Here is a 22,933-nt window from a genome sequence, read left to right as displayed (position 1 = left end):
GCAATTAGTATTATTACAAAAATCACTTTCATCTAGACTTCTGAATTTATTGGGATAGAATTATGCATAGTTCTCTTAGTTTTTGCATTTCTTCCATTGAAAGTGCTCTGAATTTTAGAGAATATATACTACTGAATACACAAAATAAATCTCACTATTCATTACTCTTATAACTGGCATTTTTTTTTTAAAGTACAAAAGTAGGGCCTCCCTGGTGGTGCAGGGGTTAAAGTCAGAGCTATTGAGGTATTCCCAGCCACTGCAGCATGAGTTCCATCCCCAGCCGGCCAGGGAGCAACCCATATGGCGCAGCAGAACTCTCATGTCTCCCCTGCTGCTCCCCTCAGCAGTGTATTTCAGTACATCTGCCTGTTCTGCTCCCACTCTCTCTGGTGACTCTTCTCACCCCCCACACACCTCTGGCTTATACCCCATTTCTTATATGCATAAATAAATAAATGTTTTTAAAAATAAAGTACAAAAGTAAATGTTTGTATTACACAATTTGAAAATTGCCAAGACAGTAAATATTAAAATTCTCATCACAAGGAGAAAGTTTTGTTACTATGTATGGTGATGGTGACCATTTCACAATGTTTACAAATATTGAATATTTGTACATCTGAAACTAATATAACATTATGTATCAATGTACCTCAATTTAAAAAACATGTAAGTCATTATGTTGTACAGCTTAAACATATAGCACTGTATGTCAATTATATCAGTAAAACTGAGGGGGGGAATATAAGTAATGTAATTGATACGGAAGTGTATGTAATTACAAACTACACTCTGGAATCATGTGAACTTATCTGAAATTTTTTATTTGCAGTGTGTAGAACATCAAGTGCATTTGTATCTAATGTTGTATATTTTAAGTGCCCAAACTGTTGATGAATTAATTTCAATCAGTTATATAGGAGGGAAGAGTTATCGTTTGATGTTTTCTACAGAAGATATTACAAAAGTCATAGTAATACAAGGAGGCAAATAAAGAGTGGGTCAACCAAAATTATAAGAAAAAAGTGTTACAGGGATATTTCTGGTACTTAAGAAAAATATTTTTCTGAAATCAGTAATATTTGTGGTATTATTTGTGGTTGGCTTCTCAAAATTTTATTTATATATTTATTTATTTGTTTGTTTAGATTTATTTATACAAGCACTGGTTTCAGTCAGAAGCGTGGGAGGGCGAGAGAACTCACCAACGCTAGAGCTGGGAGCAGAACAGGCAGACTGATGAAGTACACTGCTGAGGGGAGCAGTGGGCACGGCAGGAGAGGTCTGGGCACCATGTGGGACCCTCGCTGGCGGCCTGGGATCAAACTGGCGCTGCAGAGGCTGCGGACAGCTTCACAGCCCAGCGCTCAACCACTGCGCCACTGGGGAGGCTCAGACAATGTTTATATTTCTAATTTTGTCTTTGTTCATGATCCAAAAATGGAAAAATACTAAAAACCCGGGAAGTTGTCTCTGCCACCATCATGTTTTCATAGAATTACAGCCATTATCTTTAGACAGTTTTGCTTCTGATATCCTCTAGATCACAAACTTGTTTGATGTATCTTCTGTTGATACAATATTACACATAAAAGGAAATTTCTTCTTTGACTCATCACTACGAATTTGGATATACAGATTTTTTAATCTTGTATAAGATATTCTCCCCCATTATCTGGACCTTCATTGTATCTCATCTAACTACTACCCCCAGCTCTGAACCAAACTAGACCTTTGAATCACAGAAGACGCCATGGCACCCATATTTCTTTTTTTTTCTTTTTCTTTTTCTTTTTTTCTTTTTACAAGTACTGGGTAAGATCAGAAGTGCGGGAGGGTGAGAGAATTCACCAGAGCCAGAGTGGAGAGCAGAACAGGCAGACTGACGAAATACACTGCTGAGGGGAGCAGCAGGTGGCAGGAGAGGTCTGTGTGCCATGTGGGACCCTCACCCGGTGGCCGGGGATCGAACCGGCACTGCAGAGGCTGCGGGCAGCTTCGCAACCCAGCGCTCAACCGCTGCAACACCAGGGAGGCCCACCCATATTTCTTTTACTGCTGTATTCATGCTCTTTGAAACCCAGCCCAAAACCGTTTCATCCCTGCTGATTGCTTCCAGTAAGGAATTTCTGTTTATATCTAATCACATACTGTCTTTTACCAAATACTTTTTTATGTTACTTTTTTCTACTCCAGAGCACCTGGCATAGTGCTTTGCAAGGCAATGCTCTGTAAATGCTTACTAATTTAAATATTTAGAAATTTTCCTAATTTTTCTTACTTTTGGAAGCCTACCCTATGTTTTGATACATTGCCTGAACCTGATTTTTAAAATTTATTAAAAAAAACTTTCTCCCATTCCCCGTCTGCCTCCCTCTCCCAACCCCTCCACTCTGCCCTGTTATTCCCTGTGGTAACCATTATCTTCTCTTTACTGAATTCAAGTTTTAGTCTTTCTATTGTTTATGTATAATTATTTTTTGGTATTTATATTCTGCAATGAGTGAAACCATCTGATATCTTGCACTTTTTGACTGATTTCACCCAGCATAATCATCTCAAGATCCATCCATTTTGCCCCAAGTGCTACCATTTCATCTTCATAGCTGTGTAATATTCCACTGAGTCTCTGCTGCACATTTTCTTTATCCATTCATCTGTGGAAGGGCACTTGGGTTGGTTCCATAACTTGGCAATTGTGAACAGTGCTGCTATGCTCATGGATGTAAATAAATCTTTTTTTTTTTTAAAGATTTATTTATTCATACAAGAGCTGGGGTACAAGTCAGAGATGTGTGGGGTGAAAGGATTCACCAGAGACAGAGTGGGGAACAGAACAGGCAGATTGACCAAAGTACATGGCTGAGGGGAGCAGCGGGTGAGTCAGAAGAGGTCTGCTGCATCATGTGGGTTGCTCCCTGGCTGGCTGGGAATCGAACTCGTGCTGCGGTGGCTTGGATAGCTTCATAGGTTGCGTCTTAACCCTTGCGCCACCAGGGAGGCCCATAAATAAATCTTTTGGTATTAATGTTCTCATGTTATTTGGATAGATATCTGATAGAAGTATTGCTAGGTCATATGAAATTTTCATTTTTATTGTCTTGCAAAATCTCCATTCCATTTTCTATAAGGGCTGTACCAGCTTGCAATCCCACCAACAGTGGATGAGAATTTTTTTTTTTACCACATCCTTGCCAATCTTTATTAATTTAATTATTTTTTAATGGGCCATTCTTACAGGGGTAAATGATATCTCCATGTGGTTTTAATTTTCATTTCTCTTACAATAAGTGATGTTGAACATCTTTTCCTATGTCTGTAGGCCATCTGAATGTCTTTTTTTTTTTTAAGATTTATTTATTTGTTTGTTTATTTATTTATTTATATAAGCACTGGGTACAGTCAGAAGCGCAGGAGGGTGAGAGAATTCACCAGAGCCAGAGGAGGGAGCAGAGCAGGCAGAAGGACCAAAGTACACTGCTGAGGGGAGCAGCGGGCGCCAGGAGAGGTCTGCGCGCCATGTGGGACCCTCCTCTGGTGGCCGGGGAGCAGCCGGGGATCGAACCAGCGCCGCAGAGGCCGTGGGCAGCTTCGCAACCCAGCGCTCAACCGCTGCGCCACCGGGGAGGCCCTGAATGTCTTCTTTAGAGAAGTGTCTGTTGAAGCCCTTTGGCCATTTTTTCATTGGGTCATTTGTTGTTGGATTGTATGCATCTTATCAGATGTATGGTTCCAAATATTTTTTTCCATTCTGTAGGTTACCTTTTTGTTTTTGTGAGGTATAAAAAGCTTTTAAGTTTGATATAATCCCACTTGTTTATTTTTGCTTTTGTTCCCTTTGCTGCTGGGGTTGTATTCCCAAATACATCTTTGTGATAGATTACCTGTAATGTGTTCCCTGTATTTTCTTCATGTACTTTATGATTACGGTTCTTTATGTCCAGATCTTGGATCCATTTTGAATTAATTATTGTGTATGCAGTTAAAATTGGGATTTGCTTCATTTTTTTACATGTGGTTATCCATGTTTCCTAGCACCATTTATTGAAAATGTTACCTTTTCTCCACTGTATGGCTGTAACTCCCTTGTTAAAGATTAATTGTCTATGTTAATAGGTTTTTATCTCTGGGCTTTCAGTTCTGTTCTTTTGATATGAGTTTTTGTTTTTCTTTCAGTACCATACTGTTTTGATTACTATTGCTGGGTAATATTGTTTGAAGTCAGGAATGCTTCTATTTTTCTTCTTTGCTCTCAAGATTGTTAAACTATGTTGGGGCCTTTTATGGTTCCATAAAAATTTCATAATTGTTTACATGAACTTGATTTTGACTAGCTACTCAATATTTATTTTTTTCTGTGCTATACAGTAACCCCAGCATGAAGCAACTTAAAAAGGCTGTTTCTCTACCATTTTTGAAACTTGGTTTCCTTGTGGTGACAATTCATCTGTATTAACAGAGCTTTTAGATAATAGGGTGTCTTTTTTGGTTTTTGTTGTTGTTTTTAACTGTACATATAGCCACCTCTGTATTGTGAAATAAGTTTTTGCTCATAAATATTGTATCCTTTGAATTTCACCTTTCAAGATACCCTCTTGTAAAACAGAAGACTGCCATACTTTAAAATCTGAAAGCTTAGTTAGTTTCCCATAAAGATTTCCTTGGGCACCCTTGAGATTATACAGCTGTTGATATTCAGAATGGTTTTGAAGCAACATTGTCACTACTTCCCTTTTTGCAAATGCAGATTTTTAAAATGTTCTTATTAAATTAGAAACCATACTCTGCTGTGAAAGTAAAAGGTCACAATGAACAATCACACATTCCATAGCTTTAGCCCTTTGTAGTTGTCATACTGTTTTTATTTGTGTAGCTATAGGTAGTGGGTAATGCTGTGCTGATTTTAAACTAAATCTAAGCTTTATTATGACAGAAGTGTCTAGCCAAAAAAAAAATCATATTATAATAGGGGACTCCATTTGGGTGTGTTCAGAGTAGTCATTTTAACCTTCCATGAATATATTTTAAGTGTTTATGAACTTATCTCTGAAAGTTCAGAACCTCCATTGCCAAAAAATTACTACATATAACTTTGTATTTTGTATCCATGTGCTCTGTTACTTCATAAACCGTTTCACATTTTGATCTGTTAAAAAGGGTGATTCTTTAGATTCAATAAAAACAGTAGGATGCCACCTTGGTAAGGAAGTTTTAAAATTCAAAAATATTACTATAAGCACTTCTTTGGTAATTCAAATTGTGACACTTTAAGCTATTATTTGTGAAAGGAAGCCCTATTATGGTAGTAAGACCTGTCAGTGTACATGCCTCTAAAACAAGATTGGAGTCAGGTACCTTCCATTCATTGTCACTTAACATATTGCTACCTATAGGAAAGACTCTGCATAGAGGCAGGGAACAGTATCTGTATTCAAAATTCTTTTTAAGAATTTAGGGGCCTACATAGATTTTTTTTTTACCATTTTCTCTGAAATCTCTTACGAAGAAAATAAAAGATTTGTCCTTTTCTGAGGAATGCACTGCAACCTTTCAGTTGCTGATACAGGTCAAGATTTATGAGCATGCTATGCTCTTGGTAGCTGCATTATGTCAAAATAATAAAAGTTCCTTTCAAATGCTGAATGGTTTCTCTAATAATGTTGTTATTGTGTTGATAGAAAAATGCAAATATAGAAATCTTAGTTGGGTGTTAGTTAAGAATATAAGTAGTCAGGACTGAAACCTAAATTTGAGCATTATCAGCTTCCAGTTTCTGTATTAAATATGCTTTTTCACAGAGAGTAACAACAATATCTAAAAACAGAACTAACTTCACTAGCCAGGTGATATTTTGCCCTCTCATTTTTTTAATGTTCTAGTCTCGATCCCCAAGATGGTGGTGTCTCAGACCTTCACTGGTAGTGATAGTGATGTCAGTATATCAATATATGGGAAGCTCTGTTTTGGTCATAAGCAGTCTGGGTAAGAGATTGTGTCTGAAAAACTGAAATTGAACAAATTTAACTGCTCAGAATCCTTCAGAGTAAAAAAACCTATTTTTTACTCTTCCTTTATGAGTATCAGAAATAGAATGTGCTGGCTTGAAATTGTGACTGTAGGTTTATTCCACTATCCTTTGTCTTTACCTAATTATCAATATTTTGGTTAGAATAGGCAAACCTTTTACTGTTATTAATACCAAGGCATTGACTGGTCTTTGTGTCTGCAAGAGTAAGACATATGAGTAAAAAAATGGAAATTAACTTTTACGTTCACTAGTTTCTTCTGTGCCAGCGGTTCTCTCAAGATGTAGTCCAGGCATGTATAGAAGTTCTTAAGGCTGACTCAGGGTTTTAGCTTTTCCAACTATATAACTATTTGAGGGTAGTTTTTCTTCATATGCATCATAAAACCAACACATGGCAATATATTGAATGCAGATTGCAGATATGAAAATCCAGGTGTCTTTAAACCACACAGCTTTTTATTTGTTTTTTTACATCAAAAAGACCAGAAACAGTTATTTCTTGATTTCCATTGTCAGTAAGCATAATTAGAAAATAAAAAATTTTTAAAACTTTTCATTAAGTGTTTTTATGTTGACATCTAATTTTGTGATGTTTTAATTGAAGATGGTTTAGTTTTAATTTCAGAAAAGATAAATATTAATAGATATAACCCACATAAACAAAAGCTCTTTAGTGTCCTTAATGGTTTAAGTGAAAAAAATTCCTAAGATCTAAATGTTAGAGAACTGCTATTCTAGACTTAAGTATAATTATGAAAGTCAACTGTTTTTATTAATACTGTCATTTTCCTTCTGAATAACTGCGTATGTCCAGTTTGCTTTTTACCTGGATTACTTCCATTCATGCGGTAGATTACCAAGATGAATAAGATTTTGCCCCTGCCCTTGATACTCATTCTGTTGAAGCCATTGCTAGGTCAGAAGAGACCATTTCTTCCAAAACACTTACCCCGGCCCCAGCAGGTTTGTCTACTCTCCTTCTGTAAAAAGTCAGTGCTGGGCAAATGAAAGCATTCTTGATTTTATTTTGCTTGTTGTGTTCCCTGGGAGAGGTGGTGTGGGAGAATTTAAATTTTTTTTTTCCATTGAGCAAATAAGCTATTAAGTACATTTGCAGACTACTATTTGCAGAGCTGCCAGGCACTGTAATTATTTAGGGGTGTGGGAGTGGATTGGTAATGAAATTTGTGTAGTCATATACATACCAGTAGCAACTTATAAACCACTTTGAAAATACCCTTCTCATGAATTCCTAATTTAGGTCTAAATGGTATGAGAGATCATGCAATGAGTTTGGATTACAACTTCTACCTGAAAGATTAACACAGATTCTGTAACAAGAGTTTGTAAATGGTTTAATTTGGGAGTTTCATTTGAAAAAATGGAAGGGCTATTATCTGTACTGAAGATTTTCTGTAATCCTAGATTCCCACACATTATATCTTTATGTGTCCTTGTTTTTAATCAATGGTGCTTTTCAAACTCAATTATGTAGACAGATTAGGTATGTCCTTTCTGATTAAAACCACTTGTGAATCGCAGGTTTAGGGTGAGGTTGGAGGAACAGGGTTTCCCTTTCTGAAGAGATTACATATTCTTGTACATTCTGATCTATTCCTGATATTTATTACTATTTTAAGTGTCCCTGTATATGTTGAAGGCTCTTAAAGAAGAAATATCACTGAAGAAATACAGATTCTTTGAATGCTTTTAAAAGATAGTTTTACATTCTTAATATGACCATGTCAGGGGAAAATAGTTTATTTCACTCTTTCCATTGTGTAAATTTATGTTTTTAGAAGCTTTATCAAAAAACTCAATAAAATATTAAGTCTTCCAGAGGAGGGGGAGGAGGGGAATTGCAACTCTTGAATCTCTTGTCCAAAATCACCATTCCACCAGTGAGCCTGGAAAAGTAAGATGCTGTAAAGGTAAATAATGTAGAGATTATGATAGAGTACAATTGACAAGCTGGTTAAAAAAAGGATGATACATTTCTAATTAGCCCACAGTGCCTTTAGTTGGAAATTAATTAGATACTGTTATGTAAATGTCATGTTAATTAAGCAAGAATATTGAAGTGTTATAAATCTGCAAAAGGAATGGCTACTTTTGTGTATTAATAGTTTGCAGTTACCATGAAAGAGCCCGCAGCAGAATATTTGCTTGATTATTGGGCTTCGGGCAATTTTTAGCTGACTGACTCCTTGACAGTCCATTTTCCCTAATTGATGTGTTTTTAGCACATGGTGTAACTGCAGCCAATGGAGAATAGTAGAACCAGGTACCAAAAATAACCAGTCATCACAGGTGTTTTAACGGAATCTTTCTGTGTAGACTATTGATCTAGATTTTCAAGGTTAAGGAGAAATACTTTATTTTTAATTTTTATTTTATTTTTTTGAGTTCCAATGACAGTTGCAAGCTTAAATGCTGCTGTTCTCCAAGCCTGTGTCTCTACTTTTCCTTGAGTTACTGTCTTAAATCAGTCTATGCAATTGACTAGTGGGTGTTCAGGGTTGGTTGGTTGATTGGTTGGTTTTTGACACATTCAGTAACTATACCAGAAATTGAAAAGAAAATTTCTAGTTCAACTTGAAACGTGAGTGTTGATAGCTGATGGGATACCTATATTTAGTCCTTCTGGTCCTGCAGGTTTCATTGAACTTAGCATGGAGATTTTACTGCTGTCTTTAACCTTATAGGGTTGAAATTCAGTACCCTATTGCTGCAAATGCTATAAAGATTTCTAATTGTTGGGATACAGCTGAAGAATTTCATTTTCTGGTCTCATGTCGAATTCCAAGTATGATCCATAGTGCTACATTATGTATGATACCTTTAACACAAGAAAAGAAACATCCCTAGAAGAGAGAGAATGTTTAGATTTCTGGTCACAAACAACAGGTTACTATAGACATTACATACTTGCAAATTCCAGACCCTAAATTGTTGAGTTTGTTATTTTCAGAGAAGAAGTCCTCTGAGTGTTATATCAAATGTAAAATAATAGTCTGTATTAAATATCTATGGTTAATGAAGAAACTCAAAAATTTAAATGTTTACTTTAGCAAAAGAAAAAAGCAAAAAGCACTCAAGATGATTAAAAGTTTAGGTTGGTTAATCTTAATATCATTTGGTTCAGGATTCCAAAGTCTGTCATATTAAGCAAGGATCTTTAACTGCTGAATTTCTTTTAATATTTAAAAACCCAAAACTTACTATTCCAAACTCAGTTGCCAGTAATATAGGCTATAGTATAATGGTATGAATTGTTCTATACTTAGAAATACATTTATTTTCCCATTGTTGATCTCATGATGTGATCGCTCTCGGGCATGTTCTCTCTCTCTCTCTCCCGCCACACACATTCACCTACAGAATCTAATAATGAAGAGACTCCCTCACCTTTTAGCTCTGTCCAAACGTCTGCTTGGAGCAAGACACACCAAAACTGGGAACAGATTTTACAGTGATTTATGGGATTATATGCCAGCCCCTTTCTCAGGCATCAGAAAGCAACGGTAGGAAAAACCAGCTCCATTCCAGATGGAACAAATTGATCCTTATCACCAACTCTCAAAATTATTTTGTTTGTTACAGCCACCTGGGACTCATGTTATATTTTTATGGTTTTGAACAAAAATCTAAAGAGGTACTCCTGAATGGCACTTTTATTTCCTGCATTGATTTTAAACAATTGATGTGGAATTAATTGTGTAAGGGTAGCTACTATAAACTCCTGTGGCTACTTCCATTTATTTGAGAGTATAGAAATTTTGTATGACAGTACAATTAGTGTAGAATATATATGCAGTACTCATATATGTCTGTTTTGGATTTTAAAGTGTTTCATAGGTTATAGTCTGCCAAACCAAACCTAATTCCAAGCTCTCTGTTTATAATATTTCTCCAATTATCAAAACTGGGGTATATTATCACTACCCGTTACTCTTTCTGTCAATTTGTTTTGGTTCAACTACGGTTCTATTTGTACTTTACTGTAATGTAGTGAATACATTGGATTGGGTTGTTAGTTTAACAAGCTCTCTGGAGAACACTTTTATGATGATGCATGTTGAGATATGCTAGGTAGTCTTAAAGTTATTTGGGTATTTGCCAAAACCTACAGAAATTCATTTACTAGGAATTTTTAAAAGGATAAACTCTTGACCTACAAATGAAAAAAAGGTTGCATTTGTAAACATGGGAGTGTTAATTCATGAGTCTAGTCAGATTTCTTTAGAGGATTTGATTGATTTCTCTCTTCTAATTTTACTGGGTGAATTATTTTATGTTCTTTTTAAAAAGTGTTGTGGTAGTTAAGCTGTTATTGACTTTTTTGCTGTGTTCTGCTCATGATGTTGTGGGAACTCAGGGATCTTGGCCAGATATTGAGAGTTAAAATGTTATCAGGAATAGGAAGTAACTGGGCTGTTAATGTTTACATTGTGCTCAGCTAAATTTCAAATGTATATGTACCTCTTTCTATGCCTGCCCCATCTATTACACCAAAATTTACAGAATCAGCATCTGGGACTCTGTTTTTTAAAGGCTCCCTTAAACTTTTTAGATTTTGGAAATGTTACAATATTTTTTATCTGTTGGTTCTTAGACAGACAGACACACACACACACATAAATAAATCCTCAGAATATATATTTAAGATTTGTGCACTTTTAAGTTGTATTTTAAATGTTTTGAAAAAAAGTACATCACTCCTGATTAAATCAGGCAGTTTGTGATGGTCCCTTAATTAGACCACTACTAAGTACGCTGTCCACATAGTTGTGACCTAAGAGTAGATGATGAAGTGGTTTTTGACCTTTGGGAGAATAAAATCTATGGAAGAAAAAATGATACATAATATAAAGCTTTATAGTTTATGAAGTCTTTTTGTCCAGATGATTTCATCTTCACTGTGGCTTATGGGCAACTTTTGTTAAAGAAAATGAGACTTAGTTATCCAGGATTACTCAGCCAGGAAAGAATAGTTGCAGGACTTAAACTGAGTTTTTCCTGAAAGCCTGTATTTTCCTAAAATTAAGAATGCTCCTATTAGCAATAATAACAGCAAAAAATCCTTACATGGAAGCAAAAACTACAGTGTTTTATGGAATTACAGAAGCCAGAAGGTTCTTGAGGATTTGAGGTATGGATAAGGTTTTCCTGTGGCTCTGTCCACGTTGTCTTTTTCATGTCACAGTGGCCCATTTGTACTCTTAGATTTTGGTATGATAACCTTTCTCTGGGGACTGTGACATTTCTAGGAAATTTTTTCAGTTGAGTTGTCTTACTCTTTCTGTCTGACTTTCTAAACTTTCAGTTCTCGCCTCATTTTCAAATTCCTTAATACATTTTCCAAGAGATACTGGCCAGTTATGCTCTTTATTGCTGTCATGTATTATTATTTGTATCTATGTATGCAAATTTTGTCTAACAAGAGTGTAAGTTCCTTGACCATAAAACTAACCCCTGGTGGCACATAGTAGGTATTTTTAAGTGATCTTCAGCATTAATAATGCACTAACTTATTTCCCTTCCATGTCTTCTTTTTTTTTTAAAGATTTATTTATTTTTATACAAGAACTGGGGTACAGGCCAGATGCGCAGGAGGGTGAGAGGATTCACCAGAGACAGAGCGGGGAACAGAACAGGCAGACTGACAAAATACACTGCTGAGGGGAGCAGCGGGCGCGACAGGAGAGGTCTGCCACACCATGTTGGACCGTAGCTGGCCGACCAGGATCCAACCCACACTGCAGAGGCTGCGTACAGCTTCACATTGTGGCGCTCAACTGCCTGCGCCACCAAGGAGGCCCTTCCATGTCTTCTTAAACCCAGTAAAATTTGCTACCATTGTGGCTTTGGTATAGGAGAGAGTGGACTATGAAATCCTTAGGTGGGATCTCCAAGTCCAGACCCTGAACCCATGGCTCTGGATGACATAAATTCTAGGAACAGGTCTTGGAGCACTTTCATCTTTCCTTCCTTTTCTATGAATAACTTTAATGATGTGAAGTTTTGTCGTAGATGACACACATCTATGCCAAGTAACCATGTTTCCTACTTGCTCGTCAGAATATGTGTGGAACCTTTTCAGAATATGTGTGTATCATCTGCCTGTGTGTTCTGTTCCTTTAAGATCACCTCTGCTACTGCCAGGGCCTTTTGAGAATCACTGATCTTCATGTTTGTGAAGTAACTTCCTATATCAGAAGTTAGGGCATGGTCAATAGAAAGTTTTGAGGGTATATATATCAATATCAGCTTAAGAATTTGTTGATGGTCCTGGTTCTGCAGAATGGAATTACTGCTTTTCAAGCTTTCACCCACTGACTGACTTTATCCCATCCATACTCTTGAATTATGCTTATGCATCAGATCTCTGGACTCACAAAGATTCCACGAAAGGCTTCTTTATATCATCTTCTTATAATTAGACTAAATATTTTTCCTTGGTCAGCAGTGCTCTCTCTATATTAAAATTATCTTTATTTCTTCTGACAAGCAGTTTGTTGTTCTTTAGGGAGTCCCCCTTTTTAAATAAAGCTAGCTTTGCAATAAATTCAAAGGTAGCTAACCACTAAGATCAACCTAAGAGGGAGTACTCCTGCTTATTGGTTTGTGGAAAACTCATCTCCCCAAACTTGTGGGGATTAAAATTCTGGTTAAAATTTTGTTCTTTTAACTCCTTAACATTATGTGAGACCCAGTTATTTTTTATGAAAAGCATATAGCAATGTAGAAAGAATGTGGATCTATAGACTGAATTGCTGAACTGAAATTACGTCCTTAGAATTAGCTTACCATCACTACTACCATCTTTCCTACTACCATTCCTTATGCATATTTGCAGGTTGATTTCCTCGTTAGGTTTCTCTTTACCCATAATAACAGCTATGGGCATGTAGAGGATATGTCCTGATTGATGTGCCTGCCTTTCTGTTTCTAGGTGGGCCATGCACAGATACAGCTCATGTCTCGTTAATCACACCAACCAAAAGATCCTGTGGTACAGGTACGTACATCATTCTTATCTGGATTCATTCTTACCTGAATTCTTCACAGAAATTAGCTACTGGTTCTGTCCTTGCTCAGGGTTTTCTCTAATTCCTTCCATCAATTGTGAATTGATGTATTGTGGCTTAGTGTTGTGAATGGAGTATGAACAGAGGTCAAATTGGTGTACTTGAAGGTCAAATTGACTGAGTCTAATGCTGGCACTTACAACCAAGAGGGTGGACATCAAGTTTTACCTACCTTCTAATCTCTGAAGAATATTAAAATATGAAATATATAGAAGAGGCATGTCTTTGCAGGTCTTTCTAGCTTGTGGTTAATTGATCTAAGTCTTGGTCATATTTGAAAAATGATTATTATTAAACAATGGAGGCCAGAAGGTGAAAGGAGTTGTAGCACAGGCAGTGTTTTAACTTCACTGTTACAGTATTCTAATACTTTCAGAAAACTTTCTTTCATCCATCTTAAAAATCATTCTTTTCAGATTCATGGAGTCCTATCAACATCTTTGTGCATTTGTGACATTTTTATTCACCATGAAGTTATGAATCTTACAGCTCTGTAAAGAGCAGTCATAATGCCCATTGCTTCCTTAGCCTATAGCTTAATTTATTTTAGATAATATTTGCCTTTTCTAGTAATGCTCCCTACTATTTAAAATATCTTAAGGATTATATTTGGAAGAGTCAAAATAATTATATTATTCTTCTAAAGGGCACAGTCAAAGTATTGTTCATAACTTAAAAACTCCTTTTTAACTCCCCAACAGAAATAGCTTGCGTTATTTCTTACACCAAAGGCTCATCCCCTTTAAATGCTCATAGTTTTTATGTTAAATCTCAAACAGGCATGTCCTTTCACAGTTTCAGAATGACATCTAGGCATTGATTTCTGAGAAACTTAATTTTACTCTTCTGTGCCTAATGACCAGTTTGGAGGCCAGATTGTGTTAGATAGCTCTGGTATGCTCTCATCCCTTCTGTGCCCAGTACCCAAGCTCCCCTGGTAGTTCCTGATTGAGATAGAAAAGAACTATGCCCCGGAGTGAGGCATACTATCCTGATTAACCAGTGCATAGTCAGAGAGCCAGCTTCCTACCCACTCTAGCCAGAAGCTTGGAAACATTCAGAATATTGGTCTATTTCATGTATACATGGTACTGTAGTCTTTCTTTTTCCTTTTAGTCTTAACCTTTAGAGTAAGCTATATTGTTAGCTCTACCAACATGTTATGGTAGCCAAGAGTGAGCCTCAAGTATTGGGTCATCCTGAGAGATTAGGGAAAGAGACTAGTGTTCTCAGCTTAGACACTGAGGCTAGTTGGAACCCTTCTTGAATATTATGTCCCTAATGCCCTTCATCTTCTAGGCTGATATGTGTCCTCCAGTCTACTCACGTACTGTTGTGTGTATCTGAAAATACTAATAGAATTTACTGCATACTTACTACATTACCAGATACCATTCAATATGCTATATATATATATATATATATATATATATATATATATATATATAGTCACTTCATCTTTAGCACAATTCTGCAAGATAGTGGAAAACAACACAACTTTTAGCATCTGAAAGATCTGAGTTCAAGTTCTGGCACTATTAACCTATGAGCGTTATTACCCCAGGAAATATACTTAACTTTCTGAGTGCCCATTCTTGTCATCTATATAAAAGAGAAAAATAACTATCTTGCACATTTTCTAATAATTATTTCTGCTCCTACCCAGATAATGATAAGGCTTATCATTGAATAAAATATGGAGAAAGAGAAACACAGATTTGGAAATGGGACGTATAGTGAAGTAATTTTTTAAATGTGAGTTCTAGAAGCAGGTAAGGTTTCAGATTCTAGCCCAATCATTACAAAATGTGACTTGAAAGTAAACAATTTAACATCTCAAAATTTTTTCTCCAGCTGTAAATGGGATGATACTCTAGCTCATAGGGCTGATATAAGAAAAGAAGTAACATGGGTATCTCCCCTGGTGGCACAGGCAGTTGAGTGCAGCGCTGTGAAGCTGTCCGCAGTCTCTGCAGCGCGGGTTCGATCCTGGCTGGCTGGCAAGATACCCACATGGTGCAGCAGACCTCTCCTGTCTTGCCTACTGCTTCCCTCAGCAGTGTATTTTAGTCAGTTTGGGGTACATCTGGCCTGTACCCCAGTTCTTGTATGTATGAATAAATAAATCTTTAAAAAAATAAACTCAAAAAAAAGAAGTAACACCCATAAGGCTTATATAATAGATCTTTAATAATGGCAGCTGCTATTATAATCTTATCGAAAACTATATACAGTGGCTACCCATTAGTTGTTGAGAACACATCAATAGGTGTTTTAGTTGTGAAGAAGAGTATCTTAGAAGAATCAAAATGCATTACCATACCTACTTTCATTAATTGATTTTCATGTTGATTGCCTTCTTCGTTGCATGTCAGTTTTTATAGTAAAAGCAATCTTGGGCCTCCCCTGTGGCGCAGTGGTAATCTTGGGCCTCCCCCGTGGCGCAGTGGTTGAGCACTGGGTTGCGAAGCTTCCTGCAGCCTCTGCAGCACCAGTTTGATCCCCGGACGCCGGGCGAGGGTCCCACATGGCACGCAGACCTCTCCTGCCGCCCACTGCTCCCCTCAGCAGTGTATTTCTTAAGTCTGCCTGCTCTGCTCTCCGTTCTGACTGGTGAAATCTCTCACCCTCCCACGCTTCTGACTGTACCCAGTGCTTGTATAAAAATAAATAAATCTAAAAAAAAAACCCAGGGTAATCTTTTTAGAACTTTATAAGTGACATGATAGACCAAGCATTGAGCTCTAAGTCACATTTCCAGACCTCCTTTTAAGTGAATATATACCTCTTAACTAGAAAAAGATTGAGGATTATGGCTTGGAATGAAATTAATGCAACGTACAGGAAATCTCCTAAAAAGCCTGAAGGATTGTTGAGATTTCTTAGCATGCACATTAGGGGCCATCAACTTGAGCCTGTTGCGCTCCTTTTCAAGAAGTCTGTGTGTACCCCTTCAGGCTTTCCAAGCTAACACTGTTTCCTCAGTCTTAAATAATGGCTCTGACTCCAGAGGACAGAGCTTCTTGATTTCGAGAGGTAAATTAAATGATTTGCTTTGAGAACCACAGGTTGGCTGTGTTTGTTTCCATCTTTCTCTCTGTCCTGAAGTCATCAGGTTGCCAATGATGGGGATTCTGAGCATTTTTCTTATGAATCATCTCCAGTTACTATTGTTACATTGCTGGTGTGTGCTGGTATTCTTTATGTCTAGGTTCTTTAAAAGTAGGATTTGTGCCTCTATTACATGCTCTGTAGTGTTTTAATCACCAGGGCCACAGTAACCATAGCTCTCCCAGAGCACAGGACCTCAGGTATAGATAGTAAGTAAATATTGACTTACAGTGGTATCATTTCTTAGGAGCTATAGAGCGAGACCCTATTAGAGCTTACTCCAACCCCTTCTAGCCAGTCTAGTCATACATGTATGGGTCTGAAGCAGGCTTCACCATAATAATGATGTATGTTTAAAAAAAAAAGATACTTAGGCTAGAATAAAGTGGTTCTTTATCTTAGCAGCCTCTGAAGGAAAGGTACACAATGTACAGTTTGTGGGGTATGGGGAGAAAATAGTAAAAGATCTTTATCACAGACTTTCAAAATTAAATTTTTGTAGATTCATTTGATTAGACAGATAAGTAGTGATGTAGATATATTCATTTTAAAACCAACAAATATTTACATATTAAAAGTATGTGTACAAATTATTTTAGATAGGAGTGTGCACTCAGAAAAGATTAGTGACCTCAGTAAACAGGTAATTTTCTTTTTAGTGCTTTGAAAATTAGATACTTGGATTAGCATTAGACCCGTTGTTGTGTGTGTGTTTTTTTTTTTAAATAAGACCTGTCTATAAGCCTAAGTGATTAATTAAATATCTGCTTATGTTTTTAGTGACTGTTAATCAGTGACAAGTAACATGTCTTGCCATTTAGAGAGGTGGGCTACAGTGTAGAGTGGTTGGTTGGCAACCATCAAAATCAGAGAGGGAACTCTTTAAGAAATTGCTTTGTGATAACTGTGAGTCTAAGATTAAGCAGCAGATTGTAAAAAGTAACAATGGCAAATGAAAGATGTTTGTATTTGTTAGGTAGGTGGGAAAAGGCTTTTCTTTAGATGCTGGCTTTTAACCATGCTGAGCTATTAAAAGTTAGACCTAGTGTAACTTTTAGAGGGGGAAAAGGAGGAGGTACCGTGATCATTTTGGTATTTAAACAGAAAAATTAAATGAAGCCTTTGTTGAGCTCTGGGATGTCTATAATCAGCAGATTGAAAGTGCTGCCAGGTCCCAGTTGATTTGGGTTAGAATGTGAGAGCTAACGCATATCACACCTTCTGATTACTAGAAAGAGCTTACATTTTTCAAAGATCTCAGAATATTTTGTACATGTTCCCATACTAATTCTCACAGCATTCTTGCCAAAAATGAGTGCACCATGAAGAAAAGAGTTAACTTTCCTTGGCAACACCCACCAGAAGATTCCCTTTTGTCCTTCTTTTCTGTCAAGTTATACTTTAAGCCAAAATGTTACAATCTTAGCTATAGTCATCTCTTCTTATAAGGAAGGTATTTGGATATTTATCTACATTGAGGTCTTATTTTTGTGTTTAAAGTATTTTTTTAGGAATGGAGGAAAGTTTGTTGTCTCAGGATTTTTTTATTTAAAGACATGATATATAACCTTTTCTTATAAGACTTATTCTCAAAAGTTACATATAGCAAAAGAAGTTACTTTGTGTTTCAATTATTGGAGCTTGGTGTTGCTGAGCCTTAAAATTCAAGTTATGGTGGGGGGAATGGGAAAAAATTCAAGTTACGGTGACAGATAGAACCATGTTTTGTCTTAAATTTTCTTGGAGAAATAATCTCTCTTCAGCAGAATCCTTAAACAGTGACTAACCCCAGAAACCCTGCTTCTCTGGACCCTTGGTTGATTTTTTTCAAAGGATGAACTTTTTAGCATATGAAAAAAAGGGGAGTGGCTCCTTCGCTAGTTCATCCCTCTTATAGGCTTCATTTTATTTTTTCATTTTATGGTCCCTTTATTTCTGAAGTTAAAATAAGATATGTCATGGATAAGTGTGCAGAATTGACAGCGCTATCAACACACTTTTGTTCTACTCTATATTGACTTTTACTGTTTTTCCAGCAAGTGTGTTGAGTAAATAATTTTCTTTTTGATAGACTTGTAAAATGATGATTTTAAAGTGCTGTGTATGTTAAAAATGTTGTCTTAATTAGTAAAATAACCATTTGTGGAGCCATAAGGAAGCTGCCATATTGACTGAGATGGATGCAGATAGGACTAGAAACTGTCCCATTAAACATCAAGTCAGATTTTTTGAGAAAGTATCATCTTTCCACTCATTATAGAAACATGTTAATTCAGTTTAACTGTATATTCCTTGCCTGCTTTTCCTTCCTTCCTCTCTTCTCTTCCCACATGGTTATCCTTTTGGGTCACCTATTTTCCTCTCAGTGTGATGAGCTGTGACTTGAACTAGATAGCCGTGTATTGTTCATTGTTTCCTCTCCACCCCACCCCAGCCTCCAGCCTCTTCTTGATTCACCTCTCTCAGGCATCCTGTTTGTTGTATTATTGCCTGTTCTTACAAAAAAAGCAGAAAAAAAGAAAAACCCTTTCATCTGGGAGTTAAGAAAAAAATGATGTGCTGAACACTTTTCCATATTTGTGTTCAGAAACCAGTTAAAGGGAAATGTTTTATTGTGGTTATGTTACCAAGAGGTTTATATAACATCTTTTAAATTGATTAAGAAGCTAAAGGGCGGTAGTGTTTAATCAGAGGTGACCCTGTAAATTTTAGAAATATCTACAGTTGTGTTTTATCTCCTAGTAGAGTCAATATTCATGGAAGCAGTTCAACTAGCACATTTAATCCTAGAGCACTGAGTCAGTGAGTACAAACTGTAATGGTTAATATGACATGCTATAGGTAACTGTGGTAGGAAGCATTCTGGGACTTTAAAGAAAGGTGGCTTTGGGTGTAAGTTCAACTGTCTATCAGTTCTTTTTCACCCTTTGGCCCTTCAGGTACAGCTTTCCCTTCAGGTTTGCAGTATCAGCATTTGAGACAGAAAATTAGAAATTTGACCTACTTTTGTGTAATATGCAAGTTCCCATCAAAAGAATATTAGGGAAGATATAAACCTTTCATTTTTTTATTAGCATTTAATGTAACCACTGAAGAAAGATCAAAACAGTAAATCTGTCATGGCGGGGGAAAAGTATTTTAAAAATGTTTTAACTTGTGCACTAATATACTTGGGTCCTGAAAGAGTTCATTTCATTCCTAGGGTGGGAGAAAATGAATATCAAATAGTGGGACGATTACAAAAATTTCTTTAAAAGGTGCCATCTTCCATTCCCTAACATAGGAAATTAAGGAGTTCTGATCACAGGTTATCATGGATAGTATGACATCGGGACTGTTTACTGATAGTATGTGGGTTTTGGCCTTTTCATGAAGGGAAATAATCTGCTGATGCCGCTTCTTGTGTGTGTACTTTTTTCAATTAAAAACTTTAAACTGCCTATAAATTACTTGTTAGAGAACAGAATGAAGTAGCAACTCAGTATATAATTATATTTGATACTCAAAATGTAAGTTATAGCTGGTGAGGTTTTTTTTTTAAAGATTCTTAAAATTTTTTTATGCATACAAGAACTGGGGTACAGGCCAGAGTTGTGGGGGGTGAGAGGATTCACCAGAGACAGAGTGGGGAACAAAACAGGTGGATCTACTGAAATACACTGCTGAGGGGAGCAGTGGGCGAGACAGGAGAGGTCTGCTGCGCCATGTGGGTCACCTTCCTGGCTGGGGATCAAACTCGTGCTGCAGTGGCTGCGGGTAGCTTCGCAGTCTGCGTCTTAATCCCTTGTGCCACCAGGATGGCCCCTAGCTGGTGAGTTGAAAAGCACTTCACAGGTGGTTTCAGGAAAGGTCGGGGTGAGCTTGCTGTTTTCACTTGTATCTCTAAAGGAGAGCTAGGTCCCCTTATCACCAATCACTGTGTCTCTGTTATAGCCAGCTGGTCATGTAGTATGTTACGTTTACTGTACTTCAACTAAGAGACTTCTTTGACAGGTATTGTTTGAGTTTTACTCATATGAATCAGTGGCTCCTCCTCTGAAAAAATGTTGATGTAAGTCAATATCAAGTCATGGTGCCAGTCTCGTTAAGAGGAATTTTTGCACTTGATGGATAAAAATGTACTCAAGGATAAAAAGAAAAAGAAAGTGTGATGAGGCTTGTTACTCTTTTGGATATATGTGTATGAGAAGCCTTGTCTTTGATGTTCAGCTGCTTTTTTTTTTTTTAATTTAAAGATTTATTTATTAATTTATTTATACAAGCACTGGGTACAGTCAGAAGTGCGGGAGGGTGAGAAAATTCACTGGAGCCAGAGCGGGGAACAGAACAGGCAAACTTATGAAACACACTGCTGAGGGGAGCAGCGGGCGGCAGGAGAGGTCTGTTGCACCATGTGGGACCTTTGCCAGTGGCTGGGGGTCAAACCAGTGCTGCAGAGGCTGTGGGCCCTTGGCAGCCCAGCGCTCAACCGCTGCACCACCAGGGGAGGCCCTGGTCCACATGCTTTGTGCGAATTCAGTTTTTTTGGATCCTTGAATATAGTTACAGCTTTTTCTTTTTTTTTTTTTTGCCTTTATGGTCATTTATTTTATCATAGCTTGCACTCTTACTAAGGAGAAAAAGCCCTGAACTTCCATTAATTAGCTCTTCTATTGCTCCACTGGGGCAAAATGCCTGAGCCAACACTATTTAAAAAGGGTATCAAGGGAATTTAATACCTCTCTCATCCTTTGAAACTTTTGGATGGGGGAGGGGGAGCGATTTGATCTGGAGGATGCCATTCAGATGTTGCTCCATAGCATATGTGTGCCTGTTTGAGGGCAGCATGTTAGAAATGTAGCTTTTCCAAAGCGGTTTTACCAGAGGAGTGTGAGAGAACAGCCACAAAGCATTATAAATCATCCGAGCCTCACAATGATACTGCCCATTAAGGAGGTTTTTTTTTTTTTTTTTTGGTCCTACTCAGTTCCTGGCTGTACTAATAGAACAGCGTATCAAGCAAGGCTGTAAATAAAAGTTATTACCTAATAGGTGGGTGCCGAAGTGGAACGGACAGAGCTGAGGCATGGAGGCCTTATTACTGCTCATCAGCAATTATAAACAGGATAAAGTGTCTGGGACTTGCGCTGATGCAGCGAGGGCTAATAGAGGCTGGAAGTGACACTAGGCCATCATAGGATGATGTATGCTGATGGGTTTTTACTGCCTCATCTTGCTGCTTGCTTCCAAGACAAGTTGTGTTATCCATTTGCCTGCTTGCTCATCTATCTGAAAAGACAGTCCCATTGCCTCTCCTGCCAGCAGGTGGGCTGGCATTTATTTCTCATACTTGTGCATGTTTCTGAGGCAGCCCCCTTGTGAAGAGTCTTCACAAATATTTCATAATCATGGCCGATTAAAGCTGTAATCTTATTGTATTGCCTGCTGTTATGGTTATAGATCACACCTTCAGAAGTGGTTGCTAAAGTGGAATATAGGATCAGCTGAGATGCTGTGGTTAGTCAGCTAGTCCACTTCTTTGTTTAAAGACTACTATGACACAGTCTTATATTAGATTCTGTAGGAACATGATGATAAACACATACCTTGTTCCTAGAGCTTATACATGGCAATGGAATAGGTACAGTAATGTAAATACATCTAATTCCAGTTTAGAGAACAAGAAATGTAACTATTTATTTTTAAAAGTGAGGACAAGGAGAATAAATTATGCTTATCATTACTTGCAAATGTATTAATGTGGTCTTTCTTTTAAGGAATTATCTTCCTAATGAAATGGTTAGAATTTTAGTTCCTTAGGGTAGGTAGGAGTGATAAAGGGATACTGGAATATGGAGGGCAAGTCTAGTAGTAGGACTGTTCCTAGTGAAAGGAAAACTGCAAATATAACTTGACAATACTTTTGAGTAGTAGATAAGCACCTAATACTTGGGGAAATTGAGATAAAGCTCTGTTCAACTTTGATCATTCACTTCACAAAATCACAGTAATTAGACCTTTGAGATAAGAACAATCTGTAGCAGAGGCACAGAGGAATGCTTTGAAAAGGGCTTACCAGTTTGATCCAGGAGTTTGGGTTTTCTGGTAGTTCAGGTGTTTTTCACTCATGACTTTAAACGATTATAGTTCTTTATACTATACCTTCAAAAGTAACCTATCAAGAGGCTTCCTACTGTTAGAGAAATTGCAGTCTTCCTATAGAGTTAAATGCCTTAAATTGTGCATAAAGCCTGGCATATGATAATCTCAATATTACAAACCAGATAAACTAAGAATTAATGTTATAGGAGACCCCAAGAGAACTATGGTGACATTATTTATGTAAAATAATGGTACTTCATTAATATAAATTAATATTAAAAAGTTTTTTTAAAGTGCTGTCATTGGGTTATTCTAAGTAGGTCTTGCTTTTGCATATAAATATTTGACTTACCAAAAAATCAATTTCTACTTACTCTATTTATTTAGAGACTGTTTTGTGGGTTGTGGCCAGTGCAATAAAGAGAGGTGATGAGGGAAATCTTTTAAAATCATAACAGGTTTTAATAACTGATTAGGGTTGGCTGAAGAAAGAAAGGATAATTATTAAAACTGGAGAACTGAAGAGAGATGTGACTGCTGGCAGGAAAAGAATGGGAAGAAGAAAACTGGTTTTCAATTTTGATGTACTGAATTTGGGGTTACTTTAGATAGTTCAGTA

The 22,933-nt window shown here is 37.0% G+C and overlaps 1 protein-coding gene across 2 annotated transcripts in view; it reads left to right on the top strand.

The window, feature by feature from the left end:
* The window catches only part of ZFAND3 (zinc finger AN1-type containing 3), a gene marked incomplete at both ends in the record, with an annotated part of 297,840 nt that overhangs the window by 222,913 nt on the left and 51,994 nt on the right, over positions 1-22,933 (top strand). Inside the window, one exon of one of the 2 annotated variants that reach the window (XM_084256964.1) lies at positions 12,987-13,052. The exons of the other annotated variant lie outside the window; for it this stretch is intronic. Within the exon in view, the coding sequence (XP_084113090.1) occupies positions 12,987-13,052 (66 nt within the window). The remainder of the gene's footprint in view (positions 1-12,986; positions 13,053-22,933) is intronic. 2 annotated transcript variants of the gene reach the window in all.

Source organism: Talpa europaea (assembly GCF_964194135.1).
Source record: "Talpa europaea genome assembly, chromosome: 2".
NCBI classification, from domain to species: domain Eukaryota; kingdom Metazoa; phylum Chordata; class Mammalia; order Eulipotyphla; family Talpidae; genus Talpa; species Talpa europaea.
This window is presented reverse-complemented; position numbering and strand designations above follow the sequence as displayed.